Consider the following 22,351-nt stretch of genomic DNA (forward strand, 5'->3'; position numbering starts at 1 on the left):
GCCTTGCTGTGATTTGCATATTGTTTGGAGTTCACATGTTGGGCATTTAGTTCCAGGAGTGGAAGTGGTAAGAGGTCGTGCGTGGGGTCTTTCTGAGTGCAAGCCTGGTGAGACATGCTAAGGTCACTGGGGGAACTGCACTTGGAAGGGATTGTGGTGACCATGGGAGGAGCCTTGAGCACCTTTGAGTCATTACAAGAGTGAGGTTGAACTTTGACCTGCTCTCTGGCATGCTGACTGGCAATGTGATGTCCCACTGGCATGCACTCTTGCAGTCTTCCAAGAGATCTACCAGACCTGAGTTGATGCTGGTGCCCTACTCTTGACCCCCAGAGCTGTGAGATCTTTTCTTCGAAGATGAACTGTTTTATCATGCTAAGAAAAATGCATGATTTCATTACAACATAACCAATGAACTCTCCATCTATCTACTTCTTTATTCATTCATTTTGGGATTTCCTGTACTCTAGAGAAATACTGAGCACACTTTCACAGTTTCCTCTATTTCTGTGTCTTTTCCTTCATGCTCAGCCTTAGCTGCCTCAACCCTCTCTAATTTTTAGCACATCACATAGTGCACACCACATAGAGGTCCTCAATGAACACTTCCACGGAAACAACACTCCTTGTCCCATGTCTGAGCACCTGTACTCCGGGTCTCTCCATCATGCACATCTTCTCAACCCATCCATAGTTGTCAGTGCACGTGGCAAGTTCCTGCTCTTGAACCCCGGGCATACATTCAATGGCTGCCACTCATCTCCACCAGAAGGTACGTCAGGTTTGGTAGTTCCCAAACTGAAGACATTTCTCCCCCTACTCCTCTTCTATACTCCATGACCCATGGAGCCATCTAACAGTTAGCAGTCTCTTTGCCAAATGCCTCACCCAGTCAGACCTCTCTCCTACCTGTCTCTTGACTCTTCCATCCTTTCTGTTCCCAGCTTTGGACTTTGATCTCTTTATTGAATAACTAAGGTTCTATTTGGATCTGGACAGTCTCTCAAAGGTTTGGGTGTTGAGCCTGGCTCTCGTTCATGGTATTATTAGAAGGTAGTGAAAACTTGAGGTGGTGGGAGGAACTAGATCACTGGGGTATGCTTTGAAAGAAGTGTGATAAAATAAACAGCAGCTAAAAATGGGTGTGTGATGTGACTGAAAGGTCTTTGACTTTGGTCTCCCAGCACTGCAGTCCCTGAGTTGATTTTTTCCTCTGTGGTGGAGTCACATTGCTATCCATGTGCTGTGATAGCTCTCATTGTTGACTCCACAAAAGCTAGAGCAATCTGGGAAGAGACTCTCGGCGAAGGACTGTCTGGACCACCTCGGCCTATGAGCACACATGTTTGGGATTATCTTGGTTGTCTTAATAGGCGTGGGAAGGTCCAGCCTGAAAGTGGACAGCACCATTCCCTGGTTTGGAGCCCTGGGCCTTCTAAGAGTAGGGAAGGTTAACTGAGTACGAGGCATACATTCATCTATTTGCTCTCCCTGAATTTTGAGCTTGACTTCTTCTCAATGTTGTGCTATAACCAGTAACTGTGAGCTAGAAGAAATCCCTTTCCTTCTAAATCACTTTTTCTCAGGGTATTTTATCACAGCAACGGAAATGAAACTAGAACAAGTGCCCTCCTACTGAGCCACACCCCAGCCTCTTTTCTGGCTTTTTATTTTGTTTTATTTTTTCGATAGCATCTCATTAGGAAGCCCTGGCTAGCCTAGAACTCTTTATGAAGACCAGGCTGGCCTTGAACTTGTAGAGATCCACCTGTATCTGCCTCCCAAGGTTTGGGATGAAAAGTGTGAACCACTTAGGGCATGTAACTAAAGCAAAGCATACACACACAGGGAGAGAGAGAGAGAGAGAGAGAGAGAGAGAGAGAGAGAGAGAGAGAGAGAGAGAACATTAAGTTAACTATAAAATGACCCCTGAGGAAGGAGTCCAGTAAGGCCAACTGCTACCTCATTCAACCTCAGCATATTCCCAGACATGATCGTGAAAGCCTACTAATGTGTTATTAAAGTGCATTTCAGTGAGTGAGCCAGTGTGCCCACAGGCAGATGCACAAATCCGGAGGCTCATCCTGAGAGCAGGTGACCCTCCTGACTTTGGATCCCTAGTGCTTAGCACACAGGTGGGAATGAACCCACGAGGGACTGCAAGGCCTGTGTCTTCTTCCTTGGCTCCTCCTGTGTGCAGTAGAGCACTCTGCCTCAGAGCCCTCAGCAGCCTCCAGCAGCCGGCATTCCATCAAGCATCCTCATACATACATGCATCCTCAGAGGCACATAGCCCCGCTATTCATACACTGGATAAAAGGTGCTCTTCATTTTATTTAATGTCATTTCTTTAGAAATAGTGCCTCCTTAACTAGACTGTGGAGTCTTAAAGAGGAAAAACTCCATCACATATATTTATTATCTTAGTGGATTAAAAGGCTGGACCGGTGACCACTGAAACCTTTCTCAATGGCTGAATCGATGATTATGATTATGGGCAAAGGCATGGCACTCGTCCACCAAAGGTCTACCAGGAAAATGTAATCAAATCACTTAGATGAAATGTACTTGAATCATCTTTTCAATGGCACAGGGCAGATGGACTTAGTACATGGTAAACAAAAATATGCCTACCAAATTTCATTCCGATTACATTAAGGGAATCAGTGTGTTGTTAACCTGTGTTAAGCTATGGTCACTCTTAGCAAAGAGCAAAGGAGTGTGTGGGTGTATTTGTTCTTTTCCAGGGTGGATGGATTGGCTGCCTGACATGGTCACCTGGTTATTCTTCAGACAGGTCTACTATGGTTCCGAAGCTACTTGTCTGGAGTAGTCAATGTGTTGGGGGCTTGGTCTTCAGAGTGATGGTGTTGACACAGCAGATTCTTTAAGATAGGTGTGTGGCAGACTTGACCCTAGTGGAGAGTAACTAAGTGATGAGAGAACCATCTTGGAAGGAATTAATGCAGGCCTTTGGGAACTGAATTAGTTCCCACAAGAATGGGTTATTGTGAGGATCCTGGCACCTCGCTATGGTTCTTCTTCAGAATTTGTCTCATTTGTACTTCTGCCATTCTTCCTGCAGCCCCTGCCCTGTGTTAACACTCACCACGAGCTCCTCATCTAAGTTAGACAAAAGCTAGTGATACAGTCAAACCTCTGGAAATGTGTGCTAACTAAGATTACCTTCATTCTAAATTGACGACCATCAGGCACTTTGTTATTAAAACAAATAACAAGAGAACACAGAGTCCATTTAAATAAAGTTTAAAAGATTATTCCCCTAATAGTTTTGTGTAGGCAACCTTTGGATTTTTAATTTTATTACGAGTTCTCATCAAACGAAGCCACACTTTCTGTCTCTGCAGGAAGAGAGATTTATTTTGAAAACAAGAGAAAAATAATGATGTTTACAGTTTAAGGTCAAAACATGAAATTGATCTACATTTGGAAGAGCTAGACTTAATGCAAAGCAAGTGACTCAGGGCCAAGAAGTTTGCTGTACACAGAGGGCTAATTTGCATGCCAGCAAATGGCTGCTGGGAGAGGGCTTGGAAACAAGGACACCTGTCAGAGGCGAGCAGAGGTGGTTTCTTGAAAGGGTTTGGGTCAGGGACGAGTGAGATAGGTAACAGTATGGCTACACTTCTTTGGTGGTAAAACTTATTAGGGGGATTTGTTAAACCATGTTGGTTTCTTGATACTGTCCAGAAGAAAATTAAACACTGGCCTGGGAGTTTCTAAAATAAAGAATCTATCAATTCCTTCCAAGAAGATTCAGGAAGCCCTGGATTTTGGAGGACTTCTGTTAATGTCCTAACCCTATTGTTCTGATGTTCCAGAGTCTACTGGTGTACCTCCCGCTATGTCCAATGAATGGATGAACCTCTCAAAATAATGTTATGCAAGGAGAGAAATATTAGCTAATTACATTTCCACCAGCAAGAATCTTTTAAGACGTCTGCCTCTAATCAGGCAGTGCCTGTAAGTTACTATAAAACCATCTATATTTAGCCATTTAATTTTCATTGTGGGCTGAAAAGGGGGATGGTATGGACTTGGCCAGTGAAATAAAGATACCTCTGAGATCAGGAAGAGTCCCAGGGAACACACTGGTGGTGGCAGGGGAGGTGACAGACTTGCCCCTTGAGGGCTCATCCTGAAATGATATTGGCTCCATCCTCCCAATAGCTCCGAGTTTCACTGGAGCAGTTACTGCAGCCTGGGTGCAAGTGGCCTAGGCCAACCTGCTGAGGGACTTTGCACAACAACCCTTACAAATGGTCACTGGTCTTTTAATTTCCTCTCAGCAGAAAAAGGGAATTAGGGTTGTTCAGAATTGAGTTTTTATATAATTAATAGCAGTATTTGCCAAAGAGTAGCAAATATATGTCTTCTCTTTGCTGGAAGAAAAAAAAAAAGAGAGATATTCTGTCTGATGACCACGGAGTCCCCCCCAGAAGCAACTGGAACACCAGATTTTAATCTGTAACCACACTGGGGGGCTTTCTCCCAGTGAGTGGTGGGATGTCTGGGAAGCATAGCTTCCCAAGCTCACGTGACTCTGGTTACATTAGATCATGATAACATGTAGATTTGCTGCTGGAGAAATAGTATAAGGACTGAGGTCATGTATTTCTATTCTCCTAGGTCAGTGGCTCTCAACCTCCCTAACACTGTGACCCTTTAACATAGTTCCTCATGTTGAGGCGACCCCCCAACCAAAAAATTATTTTGTTTCTACTCCATAACTGTAATTTTGTAATGGTTGTGAACTATAATGCAAATATCTGACTTGTGACCCCTGTGGGGTCACGACCCACAGGTTGGGAACCACGGTCCCAGGTGATGCTGTGGGGAGTCTGTGCTTCTCCACATTGGCCGTAGATCAAGTTTCCAGGAATAAGAGATGAAAGTATCCATTTCAAACCCTCATCGTCTTGTCTGGTTCCAGATCTGCACATATCTATCACAGCCTGGGGGGAAGTAAGACGTGTTCTTAGAAGCTCTTTGAGTGATGACAACTTGAAGTTAGAGCCTAGGCTGTCCTTTCTTACTCAGAAAAGTGTGCGTGCATGTGTGCATGCGTGTGTATGTGTGTGTGCATGCATGCGTGTGTGTATGTGTGTATGTGTGTGTATGTGTGTATGCTTGTGCATGCGCGTGTGCTGCGATTCACATCTGCCAGCCACATCCCTGCTGTATTGCATACCCAGTCCCCCCCACTCCTTACTTCAGTGCTGGCGCAGACGATGTGGCAGCGTGAAAACATTACCAGCTGTATTTATTTCCTGTCACTGTTGTAGAAAACATGAGGTCTAAACAGAACAGCAAGTCTTCAATGGGCATCTCTCTGTTTTTCCATCCAGTGTCCTTTTAGTGGACAACCACTAGGGATGGTTTTCTGTTCACAGACTTGTTCTTAAATGGCTTACAAGGTGACCATCTCTCGCTAATTATGTCAGCAGGGTCCCTTTGGTTTACACCCTTCAGACATTTTACTTCCTCCCTGCACTCTGAATGTCTATGGATAGATGGCGCCACTGATCCACAGAAGGCCCCAGCATGCCTACTGCTCCACTGTGACAGCAAATCTCCGAGGCTGAGAATCAGGCAATGGAAAGCAAGAAAAAATAGGTGTAGCCCAAGTCACAACCCACCACAGAAGTAGCTGTCATAAACCCTAGAGCAAAGTAACACTTATTTTTAAATGAAGAAAACTAGCATTTTGCTGCAGTCCAAAGCCACTTTTCCTATTTTGAGGTCCTAGAGTTGGTGATGAAGGCCAAGAGAACATGTGCAATTCTCTCCCATTTATGGGACTGAGATTCATCTCAGAAGAATTATCAGAAGTCTAGGGGGCAGTAAGCAAGCACCCTTTGAATGTGGGCTGAGCTACACAGTGAGCTGCACACTGTTGGCAGTCACCCTGCCTGCCACAGTTTACCCATAACAATGAGCTCTGACTGTGTTTCCCTCCGTTAGTGCAACCCTTGGTATTAAGCGTAGTTACACACCTGTCACTTGTATAATTTTAGTTTTAGAAAGCAGGTGCAAGACAGGGCCTTGACCCTTGACCTTGGCTTCCAGCACCTAATCTTCTTTGGGCTGGTGGGAAGAAGCATCGGTTATAAACAGTTTTCCTGGTGGATGAGCAAGTCTCCCTTTGAAGATGATCTTGTTTGACATTTGAAGGATTAGCCTGCCTGATATTTGCCCTCTTCCCATGGTTGTTCATTTAGTGGGTGTTCTTAGGAAAGCCCTGTGGTATTTCTGAGTCTGCACCAAATGCCACCTGTGCTAGTGGAGGCATGTGATGACTGACTGTGGGAGGAATGCCATGGTTGCTGACGGGATGTCAAAGTCATGGGTTATGAACTCTGCAGGCAGGGAACAGGGGAGAGAGAGCATGCCAGCACTGTGGAAGGTCAAACCTGTCAGCCTGGACCACAGAAAAGAAGGCAGCCAGTGGAGAATTGGAGAAGCAGAGAGCAGGAACCTGGTAGAGGGTGCTGCCCTCTGAGAGGAGAATGAAAGGACAAGCAAAGAGCTCAAGAGGAGAGAGGGGGAGGAAGGGAGGAGAAGAGAGGGAGAGGAAGGGAGAAGGGGGACGGGAAAGGGGAAAGGAAATGGGGAAGGGGAGAAAGGGAGGGAGGGAGAAGGAGAAGGGCCCAAGGGGGAGAGAGAGAGAGAGACAGACAGACCAGACAGAGACAGAGAGATGGATTACATGGCAGTCTTGTGAACACACCTCAACAGTTCACATCACTAGACTATATGGGTCTGTTCTTTGTCCCCAAAGAATCTTTCAGTTAAGATTCCCGAGGAATCCAACATGGTTCTTTTCACAAATTTATACACTTAGGACTTTCATTTCTTATTTCCTATTCCTACTTGGCATAAGTCTTTGAAGTTAATTTAATTCTTGTAGAGCCTAAATCTAAAAGCCTAATTCATCGTCAGCTGTCTGAGGAACTTCTCCAGGAGCAGCAACAGGAGAGGTAGAGACATTTAGTCACTGGGTTTTCTCAGGTCCCTCTCAACTTCCACTCCTCCACTGCAGCTGTTCTTGATGGGATAGGCAATTCTGAAAAGGCCTGGAGATCTCACGGCATTATAGCAAGGCAGAACCAGGAGCTTCAGATTCAATGACTACAAGATAAAGGAATGGTTTTCACTGCATGTGTGAGTGCAGAGTGTGGGGTGGTTAATTTTACCTGAAGGATGCATAGTAAAACACAGGGCATATGTCTGGGTGTGCCGTGAGAGAGGGTGTTTCTAGAGAATATTAGTGTGGATATGAACTGACTGAGGAAGACCCACCCAGGGTGTGTTATCACTGGGCAGGCTTGGGGTTGGGATGGGATAAAGGAGAGAAGAGGGTGGCAGGATTTAGGGGCATGTAGAGGTGCTCTCTGTGCAAGTCGGGCAACCAGAATTTGCCATGGTGGAAGAAAGAACTGAGGATCAAGTTGTCTTTTGACTTTCACCCATGGGTCGTGGCATAGTGCACCTGTGTATTATCTCTCTCTCTTTCACACACATAAAGGACAAATAAATGAAGTCTTAACATAGAAGGAGGTGGCTGGTGCATCATGAGCTACATTTTCTAGCTGATGCTGTTGCCTGTGGATGCCAGTTTCTTCAGTGTTTGCCCATGGACTTGAACCAGCAGCTCTCCAGGAGGTGTTCTAGCACATTGTTTTCTGTTTCTCTGAGGTTGCAGCTTTTTGGCCCGACTAGCTACTGGTTTCTTTGGCTCTTCAGCCCACAGGCAGCTTCTGTGGGACTATCCAGGCTCTAATTGTGTAAGTCAATCAGACAAACTACTCAGATAATCCTATTTCCTATTGGTTCTGTTTCTCAGGAGAACCCTGACTCACACAGAAGGCAACTGGATCTGGTGAGAATCCCAAGGCTGTGCGGAAGCAGAGTCCCCACCAGACAAGCTCTCCCCTTTTCAAAGTCACAGACGTGAGCTCAGCAGCAGCTTGTCCACTCTCCTAGCCATGCCCTTCCTCTGTATGCACTGAGGCCATTTTGTGATGAAAGAAGTAAAGAGAGATGGCAGGTGGGACCACCTCGAACCTGCCATGAAGAACAATTTCAGCTGGATAACGTGACTCCCTTCAGCCTTGTCGGCTGCCCTCCAATTTATTTGGTTTCTCTCAGTGCACAGTGGCTGCACAACCCTGGCAGTCCTTCGTTTCATCATGGATCAGCCCACCCAATAGGAACTTGGGGCTGCAAGCAAGAAGAAACAGCTTGCTGGCCTGTTAGCCTAACGTTCATTTATTGGCTATCTTCTGAACCAGCCATTGAATTATACGATGCCAGGGCTGGCAGAGACCTAATAAATCATCAGTTGACCCCATATTTTACAGGTGTCAGCATTTACACGGAGAGGTTAAGTGCTTGCATAAGGTCCCCCAGCAAGGCTGTGGTCAGAATTCAGATCCCCTGTCAGCCAGTTCACCGTGCTTTCCTCCCCACCCTGCTACAGGCAAGGCGAAGATGACAGATTCGTTTATATTGGACATAAGACGAGGGACAGGCACACATTTGCCCTAAATGCTTTAAATTAAATAGTAAGCACCCTGGATGGTGAAAAGGCAGACACTGGGCACTGTTTATTAGGTGAAATTGGAAGGTGAGGATGTAAACACTTTGGTGACCATGTTAGGAAAATAAAGGAGATAATCAGAAGAGGGGCTGTGTTCCTTTGTTTTGTATTACTATATCATGATGCTACAGATTGGGTATTTTATTAGGAAACCAGTTTTATTTCTCATATTTCTGGAGGTTGAAGACCCTATTTCTGGGGAGGGTTTAGTGCTCTGTCATCCCATGGCAGATGGCAGTCAGACACCCTGAGACAGTGATGGCAAGAAGGGACAACAAACCCACCTTCTTGATAGCTAACCAGGTCCCTTGATTATGACATGAGTTCATTGCTAAGCACCCTCGGCTGTCCCCACTTCCAATCACTATTTCTCTGAGAGTGAAGTTGCCAACACATAAACTCCGAGGTCACATTCACACCGCAGTAGGGAAGAGGGAAGTTCTATTGATCCTGCTTCTCTGCTACATTTATTATTGAATCCTCATTCTTATTAACACACAGCAACATCCTGGGCCATTCTTTTTCCTTGACAGACTCATCTCTGTTTTCATATCTCACAGAAACCCAGGTGCACGCAAGCTTTGAAACCAGCTGTCTCTGATGCAGGATAACACAGCAAGCTTTGGATCCTCCAATAAAATTGACTAGCACATCTGACACTAAATACTTCTATTTGTTCTTTGTAGGAAGGCACACTTTGCATTTGCTATCTTAAAAAAATAACATAGGAGTGAAAATGGTTGGCATTTTGAGAACAAGGAAACAATAACCAGAAAGCCACTTACAATAATAGATCATAGGACACTGATTGGTGGATTTGCAGTAATTGGTTATTTATAACTGACTCCTAACTTCTTGTAAGTGCCAGTTAACCAAGCTACTAATTTCTTCTTGACAGAAATAGAAGATGGGAATAAACATATTAGAACTGAATTCTAAAAATACACATGTAACAAGTTACTTGAAAAAGAAAGCATCTTTACGTCTTTTTCTAGTAACTCAAAGTAGGACCTGCTAATGCCAGCATATGACAACTGTAACTAATGTGCTGCTCCAGGCCGCCCGCAGGGTGCTTGCCAGCTAGGGAATGTCTGGAGGTATTGGAATGCTGGAAATCTTACATATTTCAGAAGGAATGGCCACACTGTCAGTGAAGCTTTAGAGTAAGAGCGCTGAGCTCTGTGCTGCTTTTCAATTCCAGGGGCTAAACTATAGGTATGTGTGGAAGAAAAGCATCATGGGTACCCAAAGCGCCTTTGTGGATAGCATAATCATGATCTCACCCCTAATACTGGTGGATCAGACCAGCTGTGTGAAATATGCTCACAAATAGGAGATTTATGCCTGTTTTTTCTTTTGATGATATTCTGTCTTATCTGTAATCTGTTGTAGGGAGGACCCATCCATATCTAAACTAAGATTGATTTATTGTTCCAAATTTAGAGAAAAGAAGGTTGAGATTGGAACATTGCCACAGTCCCTTAAATCATACCCTTAATGAAATAATCAGATGAACTGGGGCCAGTCATCTCAGTGTTCAAGACTGGTGGAGCACCTCTCTGTACCTTGGGGCTCCCTGTCGCCTGCTGGACTTTACCAGTTCAGTATAGAAGCTCACGGTTCTTTGGAGGAAAGAGAACACACAGTCTAAAGCCTTACCTTCAAATAAGTGTAGCCCAGGCTGCGAGCCCTGAAACAAATGTATTCATAGTCAAAAGATAAAGAAACTGGTGGCAGCCTAACTAGGTTATTTCTTACTTGCACCCAAAACTCTTAATTCCTACAATTAATATCTCCTACATCAATCATGAGTGCAAATGACATTTACTCACAACCGTGTATTATGAACCTTCTCTTCCCTTGGAAATTTCTTCAACAGCGGCTGCATTGCTTCCGTTGTTTGTTTTTTTAAATTTACATTTGCATTTGAGAAGAGAGACTCAGCACTTCAGGACACACCGATATTTGTGGCTTGAAGTCAGCTGTGCAATGCCACTTGATAACCAGGCTCAGAGCATTAGCTGCACTTACCCATACTGAACAACACCCACGAGAGGCCCAGCAGGGCCAATGTCAAGAGCCTGGACAACATCTGCTAAGAACTGCTTCTGGATCCGGAAGCGGCGCTTGCCAATGTTCGTGCTCCCATCAATCAAGAAGGACAAGTCAACTTTGCAGTCTGAGGGATAGAAAAAGATGCTGTGATTCCATTTGGCCCTGAGTGCTCCTACCTGGGCATCTTGTCTCTCTCAGTGTTCCCACCTAAGGCTTTCAGTGCTCCCTTCTAGGCAGCTTTCATTCTCCACAAGCCCAGAGAATTGAGTGAGAAGAAAGTGAAAAGAGGCAGTAGGGGCAGGCTACACTTCCCTGAGTGCCAGGGTCCTGGATACTTTGGCTTGTTCTTGTTTGTACACCTGCTTTGGAATTCTGTGTATCAGCCACTACTATAGACCTCAGAAGGCAGTAATACCCAATGCTGCTTGGGAAGAACCTCAAGATGGATTCCTATGCTCACATCACAGAAGTGAAGACTCCTAGAAGCCATGGAAGGCTCAGTGGGTAAGGGTGTTGCTGAGCATGCATAAGGAACTGAGTTGGGATCCCCAGAGTCCAAATTAAAAGCTGCATGTGGCTGCATGCATGCCTGTACCAAGAGTGCTGCATGGGATAGAGACAGGATTTCTGAAGTCTGCTAGCCAGCCATTTTATCCCAAACAGCAATTTCCAGGCTCAGTGAGAGACCCTGTATGCCTGTCTAAGGGAATGAGGTGGCCGCATATGCCATCACTTGTTGCCCTCCCCACCCATGCACACAGGTGAATACCCTACACATAAATGTGTGCTTAAGCTCCTAACACACACACACACACACACACACACACACACACACACACACACACACACACAAGAAGCACAGACTCCCAGATGTTGGGAATTTGCCATGAGCAAGTGTCAAGAACTTGTGGTCTTTCATTCTCACACTTAGCCAAAATATGTGAGATGTGAAAGAACCCACAAGGCCAGCCTGGGAGGGGTGGGGTGGGAGTTATAGGATAAGAAATGGGTAGATTGTTTTTCCCTTCCCTCGATGAAACAATGGAAAAATTATAGACACTATCCATAAGCTAGTTTTATGACTTTGTTGGACCCCGCCCTGCTTCTATTGTGGAAAGAGGAGGTAGATGTTCAGGGTTAGAATGTCTGACCTCTTCAAATAAACCATGGTTCCGTTGTCCCCTGGGGTTGGGTCCTAAGAAACACAGAGGTTGCCTGAATACCCAGGCAGAATGGAACCATATATCCATCTGTTTTCATCTATATGTATACACACACACACATATATATAAAATACACATATATTGAAAGTATCTACGTGATATATATTCACTGCTATGAATTAAACTACATATAGTTTAATATAAATATATAATGTATGAATTAAACTATATATAACATATTGTGAATATATAATATGAATTAAACCACATACATCTATATGTAAATTATATATAGAGTTTAATTCATAAGTTACACACCGTAAGATACTAACAATAACTAACAACAAAACAGAATAATTACAACAATATACTGTAGTTAAACTTGGGCTTATTTATTTCTGGAACTTTCCATTTAATATTTTCAGATTGTGTTTGATGACGGGTAATCAAAGCTGTGGTAAGGCAGGTCTGGTGTTTGCGATGGTTGTGAGGAAGGTGGGACTGCAGGCTGGGTTCAACCTTTAGTGCTACTTGGGCTGACAACCCCCGTGTGCTACTCCCTGCGGCCTTACTGACTGGTAAGACTGATTGTCCATTGATGAGCTGGGGCCCTTATTGGGAGTCCATACAGCCTTAAGATTAATTTTTTTTTTAAAAAAAGAAGAATGAATTACTGAATGGTTGCATTTGGGGAGACGAGTATTTTTAAAAACACTCTACGGAGAACTAGAAGAATAAAGAATTTTAATTCGGAGCATCCAAGAACACCCGAGGGCTAGTGAGTGCCCCCTTGTGTTTGGGGGAGAAACTGCACAGACAAGCCAGCATGTTCCTAATGGCGCCATGTTATGTGTAGTGAACACATGGCTTCTTTGGGGCCGGCATTGACTGCCCTCCGTTAACAAAGGCGCTATAGACAAGAAGGGGCCGTTGCAAACACCAAGTGCTTGTGAGCTAGCAAAGTCTGAAGCAACATTGATTAGAAATCATTACTGATGAGGACTGATGCAGAACTGGTGGATGGAGAAAAGTAGAAGTGGAGAATGTGCTGAAATGGCTGTGGAGACCAGAGGAGGTCTTGGGAAGACCTCGGGATGCTTGTCTGCCTCTGCTCCATCTATTTTGTGTCGCAACTCTTCAGCAAATCTCAGCCTTTTTGCCCCTAGTCTGCAAGTGCCTTCTAGGCTTCCCTGTCCAGTTGGCTATCTCCCATGCTGCCTATACCCAAGCGTTACCCTTGAGGTGAAGATTGAAGGAACGACGCAATCCAAATGTGGTCTAAAGGCTTCGCTAAAGGCAGGGATGAAGCAGAAGACAGGCAGAACTGCTATAAGGTCTCCCCAAAAGGCCAACGGGTTTTTTCTAGGTCTTGCCTTGCAATGTGAATTATTGCCAGCAGGTGGCAGTAGGGTTCTTCAGCGCTCTCAGGCCCCCTAACACAGTTTGCAGAAAATATGGACTCCTGGGATCCACTCAAAGGTACAGAATCAGATTTGCCTTTAAATACGACCCCCGAGCTTGAGAAGCTCTCCTGAACAAAGGTTTCTTTCCAGACGCCAGCGGATTAGTTCAATATTGCCTTTTAAGACAAGAAAATCGAGTCTAGGAAAGAATAACGGGGTCCCCTACCCCGTTCATTTATTTTCAGCGAAAGCAGTACATGGATTTGGTAGCATCTGTTTTGGTCCCTCAAGGACAACTCGTGCTCATTTCTTACATCTTGAACTATGCTTCAGGAGCAACATGTTCGTTTATTTTTTTTTTTTGTAATTTTTCTTATGTTCAAATTAGGAACAAGCTTGCTTCACATGTCAATCCCTTTCTCTCTCCCTCCCCTCCCCCCACAACATGTTCGTTTTTTACAGCAAGCAATTTGTCCGATTAATTCTCTTGGACCTCTGGCCTGATTGCTGACTGCTGATGTGGAAGTTACCTTTGTTACCCCTCCCTGGATTAAAAAAAAATAAATCATTTAATCATCACTGGGCCTTACAGCAAGTCCTAGGCAATCGGTCTATTATTGAAGCAAAAGCCCCTGCCTCTAAACTCCCAGGATATCTTGATGACTATGCTTCCACCTCAAGGTATATATGGACACCGGTACTAATGGGTAGAGACGTGTCATGGGGTACTCAGGGAGGAAGGTCAGATACGTAGTGTCTACAGGAATCAATGCATCATTTTCTTTTCTGCAGTACAGTTCCAAATCTGCAGCTCTATAGATGAACTCATGCATTGCGCTATAGTACATCAGGTTTGTATTTTTTAACTTTGGATGATGTCAGAGGCATGAACAGGTCAAAGGTGCATATACAGTTTCCACAAAATAGCCTGCAAGCTACTCTCAAGCGCCACTAGCAGCTTTGGCTGTAGGATGGCTAGGTCTGGGGTTGGGGCTCTGTCTCTACACATGTTGCAAGTTCCCAGGGCAACTTGCTGATGCTATTTGTCCTCTGACCATACTGGGAGTAGCAAGGTCTGGTGAGAGACTGACATAATAGGTATTAGGCAAAAGAGGGGCATCGTTAGTCTAAAAAATATCTGCAGGCATTTCTTACACACAGTAGAGTTGAGACAGTCCACTGGTGGCAACAGTTTTAGGAGGACTTGCAAATGCTCTCTTTCAGTATGTTGGAAGACACCACTCTTCTCTGCATTTCTCTTTCTCTAGTCCCTCCTTTGTGCTATTCCTGGGTGTCTTCTCCCTTGTCTAGTGTCACTCATCAAATCTTTTTCTATTTAACAGCGTCATGATATAGCCTCTGCTTTGAACCACAGTTAATCTCCCAACTCTAAACCTTTTTAAAATTTTAATATCCATTTAAAATTCCTTTTCTTTTTAATTTGGTGAAGAGTGACAGAATATCTATACTTACTGTCATCTTGTCCCCAACTCTGAATTTCTGACTGGGATGTCCTATTCTAGCCAAATATCAGATCTTGCTATTGGATTGAACGTCTCACAGCAAATGACAGACATAAGCAGTCTCCTGTCCCCAAGCCTGTGTACTTCACCTCAGTACCACCTATCCAGATACACAAGTCATTTTTAAAATTTAAATTACATCTGTGTTTCTTAGTATGTGTGTGTGTGGGGGGGGGGCACACATATGCCATGGCACAAGTGTGTAGGTCAGAGGATAACTTATGGGAGTTGCTTTTCTCTTTCCACCGTTATAGAGCCCAGGGTGTTAGGCTTGGCAAAAGGTGCCTTAACCAGCTAAGTAGTTCCTAGAGCCCTGCTGATGTCATTTTCAACTGTCTTGTCTCTTACACCCCACTCCAACCCTATAGATTCTTCCTTTTCTATATTTCTTGAATCTGCCCATTCCTCTCATTTCTGGGTCTAACTCCAAGGACTGGCTTCTATTACCTCCGTGGTACCATTGCCCCTGCAGACCAGTCTGACAATTCTTTTCATCTGCCCTTGCTCCTCATCCCTTCCCATTCTTTACCCTGTTGCCATAGAGACATAAAAAAGAAACCATTCGATTCTCTCCCCCTCATGCAGATACTTTAAATCTTCCAGAAGTCCTCCATTCTCTTTAGAACAAAGTGTCAGAAGATAGGCGATAAATTGATCTGTGGTAAGAGACAGTGGGTCTGCCTGGAAGTGAGAGAGAGCACTGACCACATAGTAAAACCATCCTGAGTTTCTAGCTGCGGATTAACTCACTTGGATCTCCCTGGGACACGGGCTCTGAAGACTGTGTGCTGAGTTCCTCTTTTGGCACAAATCCTGGAAAGAGAAGTTAAAGTTGTTGTGACTTCCAAGTGTAGGAACACCTGGTCTGACCCCAGAGACGGGGACAGAGTGGACATTCATACCCAGCTCTGGGGCTTGGCTTGTAGCTACCTCTTTTCCATACTGGCCCCATCCTGAGAAAAATAAGTACTGACAGCCTGCTCAAGAGTGCTCTGTTGGATGTTCCAAGGATGTTCTGGTCTCATTTTAACTCGTTCTAAGTCCTCGTTTATTTATGTGAAAACATTACACACTTGCTGGTATAAATTATCATCTCTAAAGTTCTGAATATGTTGAGGTCAGAAAATGATTCTGGCTCTTTCAGACCTTTACTACACTCAGTACACATAGGTCCTTGGCCAAGTTTTGGTGATATAGGCACTGAACGAAGGTGAATTAGACATGTGCTGGGCGATCTAGAAAAGGTTGTGTGCAAACTGGAGTGGAACGTAACTCAAATAGATGGGCAGGGAAGACAGAGTCTCACCCCCAGCACTATAAGACTAGGGGCAAAGGTACAAGATACTCAGGCTTGGAAAGGCTGTGTGGAAGGTGGACTTTGGCTAGGCAGGGGTGGGGTGTCTGATTAGGGCTATGGACTCGGAGTGTGGCATTAAGCCACAGACACAGTACGTGCGGATTCTGTTGGGATGACTGTGACCACTGGGTTTCTCAGAGGCGGTAAACATGTGCAGGAAACAGGACTCCTGGTTTTCAGGATGCCTAGCAATTCTGGAAGTTTCCGGCAGTGGAGGCAGGTGTGGGTTTTGGTCTCTCTTTGCTCTCTTAGTTTCTGCCCTGTGCTTCCTCCTTCTTTTTTTTTTTTTTTTTTTTTTTTCCAGTTTGCAAAGCACATGATCTCATCTTCCCATGAAAGGTCATCCAGCCTACCCCACTTCCTCAGACCATTTGGAAATTTTGTTTTGGGTGTTCAACAGTATTTCTCAGCCAGATGCCTCCCAGGGACACATCTCAAAGCTCTCCATTGTGTGTGGGGTGGTAGTGGGGGGGGCAAGTTCAGAGGTTTGACCTTCCTATTGCCCCTTGCCAGTAAAATCTTGCTTCCTCCCAAGAACAGGAAAGCCTTGTTAGAGGGTCAAACATTTAATATGGTAAACAGTGCAGGACACACACGCTCATTGATGAGAACGGAAAAACCTCAAACAGTTTTCTTTTTGCTTTCTTTTTTGTATGTTTGTTTTGTAGACAGGGTCTCACTATAGAGCCATGGCTGGCCTGGAGCTCGCTCTGTAGACCACCCTGGCCTCAAACTCACAAGAGATCCACCTGCTCAGCATCCTGAGTGCTGGGACTAAAGGCATGAGCCACCACCACCAGACAGCCCTTCTGAATGCCACTTTCAAAGGAGACTGAAGTAGGGAGCGACTGTCCATGCTGCTGGAAGCAATGAGGGTCTAAACTCATCTCACAGTGAACTCGCTTCCTCCAGCCCTGTCTTCACGTTTTCTCTCTCCCTTTTGAAGAACCAGTGTTGCCCCAAGCATCCTAGGAATGTTTGAACGGGCCCAAACATGGGCCGGAAGGTCCCCAGGAGGAAGCTTTTAAAAAGCCGGACCACCTGAGCCACCAGCTGGACTGTCAGGCCGTCCATCTTTGTTCTCCAGTGCTGTGTGTTTCCATCTGGTCGGGCTTGAGAGGTCATCTGGACACTTACCTGAATCTAAAAGGACTGGTCCAGGCTTCCACACACCCATCTCTCCTGAATTTCGAGAAGAAGAAACGAAGTTACTAAGACCGAACCGGGATACTGTCTCTAGTGAAACGTGAGGATGTTGCTTCCCAGAGTCCCAGGCAGAGGGTTCCAGGTGGGAAACAGGTCCAGGGTTTTGGAGGAAGCAACATGAAATCCTTATGACGCTCCTCCATGTGGAACTCTTAAAACCACAGGTAGGCGCTTTATCCTCTCCTCACCAAGAGGCACAGACTCCAAGGAACCCCAGGATTCCTGAAAAGCTCATCTTGTCAAGAACACCCCATTATCCTTCTATATAGTTTCTGCTACATTAGTGGCTGGTTGATACTTGAATACTTCTAGAGACTGAGTTACTACCCACCCAGACAAAGCAGTGTATGTTAACATTTTCTTAGATTGCTGAGAACACGGAATTATTTTCCATGTAGCCATCTGAAGTGTTTTGAGCTAAAACTTTTCCTCACCATTCAAGTCATCTAGCCATCTTTTCATCCACCCACCCACTCATCCATACTTACTAACCATTCAATATTCCCCCAGTGCCGTTCTAATTATGCCCGTTCTACCCATTTGAATACTTTCCCAAAGCTGGCCTCCACCAGTTTCCTCTCCCTGTATGCCTCAATCAGAGCAAAGAAACACGGTGCTTGGGCTCTCTTGCTGTGAAGTGGAAAGGGTGATGGAGAGTGGGATTCTTTTCATTCAATAAGCTCTGTCTGATTGGGAAACCTGTAAGGTTAAGAGGGACTCGGAGGCTGTGTGAACATGTTGGGAAACCTCACAGCACAAAGATGGCTTATTCTCTATTCCCCTGATCCACTGTGTGCCCTTCCCAGAGACCTTAAGGGCATGAACAGCTTTTGTCTCCTAAAGGCTATCTGTCCCGCTGAGGCTGGAACTACTAAATCACTCAAATGAAGGGTATCTTTTTCTTCATGCAAAGAAGCCAGGGAATTTTTAAAAGGTTAAACATCCATGTACGTCCTTTATTGGTAAGACCTGGATTAATCTGGTTCTGGCATTACTGACTTTGAGTGAGTCAGTAGCACCCTCTGTGAACTTTAACTAGGTTGGGTGGGATTGTCACCACCACCAAGACCTTTATAATGATCTTTAAATATTGTCGCTTTACCCTTATTACTCCAGTGCCACCTGCTGGTGAAAATCAGCACTGCGCTATGATCCTTTCTAAAAAGATGCTTGTGGTTTTTTTTTTTTTTTCCCAAAGCACCTACAAAGATGTTTTAAGTATTTAAAATAAAACAAATTCTAGCATGAAAGCTAGAATTCTGAGAACATTATGGCTTTGGTGACCCCAGGTTCTTACTTTTGTCCCCAAAGCCTGTCCATCAATGCCACTTTCATCTTGCTGGGAACAAATCTGAACAAATTCACATTCATTTAATAGCCAGGGCCTGAAAAATATTTGGACAGCTGAGACTTGGTGTATTTTGGACTTGATGGTAATGAGAAGTAAGTAAAAGGACATTTGTGTTCAGGTGTCAAGGAGGGACAGGGTGGCATGGGAAGAAAGAAGTCAGAAAACCCATCCGGGGGCGGCCAAGAATAGGCAGGGTGTGCCTCCCCCTCCTTGTCCACAGCTCAGAGGACATAAGTGTACATACAGTCACTCTGAAAAGTGTAAGGCACTCAACAAAGCAGGGGACTGTTTTGGTGACAATTTTTGGTTGGCCTTCTCAGAGTTAGATCCAAGGGAAGGATTGTGATCTGAGAGAGTTCAAGAGGGAAGAATACTCAGGAACCATTAACATTTACCCAGAGGTCCCTCAATGGTAGTCAGAAGCACTTTGAAATTAGTTTAGTCACATTGAGCCTGAATTAGGTACAACTTTGACCCCATTTTGCACATGAGAAAACTGGTATACACAAAAAAATTGCCTTGGTTGAACTTTGAGCCCAGGTCAGCAGGCTCCTGAGACTGACCTTAATCTCCCTTTATACAACCATCTACCCATCCATCTATATATCCATCTACCCATCCATCTATCCATCCATTTATACATCCATCCATCAATATATCCATTAATTCATCTATCTATCTATCTATCTATCTATCTCTATCATCTATCTCTATCTATCTATCCACCCACCCATCCATTCATCTCTCCATCCATCCATCCATCCACCCATCCTTTCAACCATCTATGCATCTATCAATCAATTTATTAATCCATCTATCTACCCATTCAAACATCCATCCATCTGATTACACCACAGAAAAGCTTGTCCTGGCACTGTCACCTGTTAACTCCGGCTAATGTGGTTAAGTCTTCTAAAGGACCTGGGATGATGATCCCTGCCTCTCTGACTCAATGTAGTACTGAGGCAACTTTCGGAGTCTTCTGTTCCCTTGCACATCTGGAAGTCACTAGCATAAGACCTAAGAGGGAGCTGCAACATATAGCCATCAGGGCTATAAAGTTTTATGGGCTTAAAGCCCAGGTGGCCAGACAGCCCCCAAAGTTCCTCCCTGATGAGTCCCTGTTGCAGTTTAGAGGAGGAAGTAGAAGTTGGACAGTGTAGCAGGCCTCCAGAGCTAGGGATGCTAGCAGCCTCCTGTCCCCTTTCCCGATTGCATGTCCCTAGGGCAAGAGGGCAGCATACTTTCCTTAGACTTTCTCTTGCTGTACCCACACAGGAAGTGCTAAGAGAACAGAGGCCAGCAGCTGTGCCCAAGGCAATGTATGCCAGCAGCCTATTGCAAAGGCACTTTTAGAAACCACTGGGGACATTTTCTAGCTCAGGGCATGAGTTTGTGCCAGTGAAGCATGAATGACCCCAGGTTTACAAACGGGGTGCCCTCCAATATACATGGTGAGATATTTATTTGGGACCTGAAAACTTTTTTTTTTTTCATGGAAACTAATTCCATGCTTGAGTTTCCATGCCAGAGATGCTGAATTGAATCAAACAGAGCCCCTGGGGCCATGCTTGATATTCTGACCTGGGTACACATACTCAAGTATGCATAGACAGGATTCAGTTGACCTGCTTATTCTAGAAGTAGTAGAACAAAAGACTCGAGGGACTCAGCAGTTGCAGGCTCAGTATGAGAGGAGCCAGTTGGGAGGCAGAGTTTGTCTGGTTGGAGCCAGCACTATTTTCAAAGGAGCAGTAATTTTCAGACACAAGCCTTGTGTTCTGTTCCAGGTGCAGTGCTCCACCATGTACTGCCAAGAGACAGAGGGACCCGTTGGAGGAACTGGAGCAATTGACCCCAGAAACGATGAGACATTAGGCTGAGGTTCACAGACTTGAGAGTGTCCGGAAGCTCAGCTTTTCTTTGGTTACTGAAGGTCTCAAAGAGCTTTTGTTTGGGTAGAGCGCCGTTGGTTGGGAGGGCCTTAGAGCAGGTGCATTTTATGCAACTCAGGATCTAACAGTTTTATGGCTGAGGAACTGGGCAGCTTGCTCGACATGTATGAGTCTACTGGAGGTGAGAGCTGGTTGGAGACCTAACATCCGGATGTACTTACCTACCTTTACTCAGTGTATACAGATAGTTGTTGTGTCCCCTGCCCCCCTCCTGCAGGATCTTTTGTGAGATTCCATGGCTATCCATCTCTGTAAATCTTTGGGTTGGGAGAGTGACCCCAGGCAAGGACATGCTGAGAATTTCTGGGAGGGTCTGAGTGGCCCTAGGCAGTTGTGGGGGATGATGGCATTCTAATTTCCTTTCTGTTGCTATAACACAATAACCAAATACAACTCTTGGGAGGAAAGGGTTCATCTATTTTATGCTTTCTAGTTATAGACTATCATTGAGGGAAGTCAGGGCAGGAACTCAAGTAGGAACTTGAAGGCAAAAAGCAACAAAGGATGATGCTTCTAGGCTCATGCTTAGCTAGATTTCTTATAGCCCAGGACTACAAGACTATGGAATGGTGCTGCCCATGGTAGGCCTGGAACTTCTACATCAATTAAAAATCAAGACAGTCCTCTACAGACAGGTTTACAGGTCATCTGACCCTGGCACTCCTTAGGTTGAGATTCTCAGATGAGACTAGGTTGGGCCAAGTTGACAGTTAAAGCTAACTAGGGTAACTGATGAGAAGGAAAAGAGTCACAGAAATGGACAGAATGTTAGAAGGTGTTAGAAGGAAGCCAAAGATATTTGGTGGGTCTAGAAACATGAAGGAGACTGGATAGGAAGTAGAGACCCGTGGAACAAAAGAACTAAAAGACGATTTGGTTAGAAAACAGGAATAAGACTAAATGCATTCAGTAGAACAGAACCTCAAACCAACCCAAAGGTGGTCAGGCAGTAAAACAGAAACTGGAGTTTGAGACTGAGAACATGACCTGCCTGCCACCCATCCCCAATCGTGTCTGATTCACATGGTATATCTTAGTATTGGCTCTTTATCTGAGAGGCCAGCCTGGGGAGATTGCTTAGGTGGGAAATCTCTGGAGGGGACTTAAGGTAATAGAAGTCCTTGGGCCTCCGACCTGATTAAAACTTTGTTTTTGTCTTACCAAGTACTTGAAGGTCAAAATGACTTGACATGCTCCCCAAACTCTGGCGACCCAGAGTTGAGCTGGAGAAACCCAGGGAGACCATGGAAGTACATTTCTAGGATGCAAAACTAGAAGCAGAAAGCAGCTTCTCCAGATTGGTACCTGCTCCTGTAGGCTTCTCTGGAACCCTGCCTTTGGATACCCGTGGGGATTCTACAGGCTCAGTGATCTATACAACCAGCAGCTACTTTCTTCTTTTTATTTTATGCCCTGCTGAGAGCGGATCTGGTTCAGACAGTTTCTGCAATCTGTGGTTGGCTCCACCACTGGGGGCTGCAGAGGAGGTAGAAATTTTGGCCATGGGAACAAGAGGAGAGAACGGCCCATGGCTTGGCCAGTTCTGGCTCTGAAGCCAAGATGACAGAGTATATTGGCAAAGGTGTTGTTGTGCAGTTCATGGAAACCCAGTTAATCCTGATGGGGAGATGAGAGGGATGGAAGATGGATTTTACTCCCTTTTCATGAGTCAAATAAAACAGAAGCTATGGTGCTGAAGAGGCAGCTTAACAGTT

The 22,351-nt window shown here is 44.9% G+C and overlaps 1 protein-coding gene across 5 annotated transcripts in view; it reads right to left on the minus strand.

The window, feature by feature from the left end:
* Vit (vitrin) overlaps nucleotides 1-22,351 on the minus strand; it is an 86,344-nt gene that overhangs the window by 11,581 nt on the left and 52,412 nt on the right. Inside the window, exons 8-12 of one of the 5 annotated variants that reach the window (XM_035447887.1) lie at nucleotides 21,942-21,971; nucleotides 17,519-17,560; nucleotides 17,262-17,306; nucleotides 15,518-15,580; nucleotides 10,655-10,802 (exon numbers count right to left, since the gene is read on the minus strand). In XM_035447887.1, coding sequence (XP_035303778.1) covers nucleotides 10,655-10,802; nucleotides 15,518-15,580; nucleotides 17,262-17,306; nucleotides 17,519-17,560; nucleotides 21,942-21,971 — 328 coding nt within the window. The remainder of the gene's footprint in view (nucleotides 1-10,654; nucleotides 10,803-15,517; nucleotides 15,581-17,261; nucleotides 17,307-17,518; nucleotides 17,561-21,941; nucleotides 21,972-22,351) is intronic. The other 4 variants (XM_035447888.1, XM_035447890.1, XM_035447891.1 and 1 more) reach the window with 4 other exon arrangements.

This window comes from Cricetulus griseus, chromosome 7, assembly GCF_003668045.3.
Source record: "Cricetulus griseus strain 17A/GY chromosome 7, alternate assembly CriGri-PICRH-1.0, whole genome shotgun sequence".
NCBI classification, from domain to species: domain Eukaryota; kingdom Metazoa; phylum Chordata; class Mammalia; order Rodentia; family Cricetidae; genus Cricetulus; species Cricetulus griseus.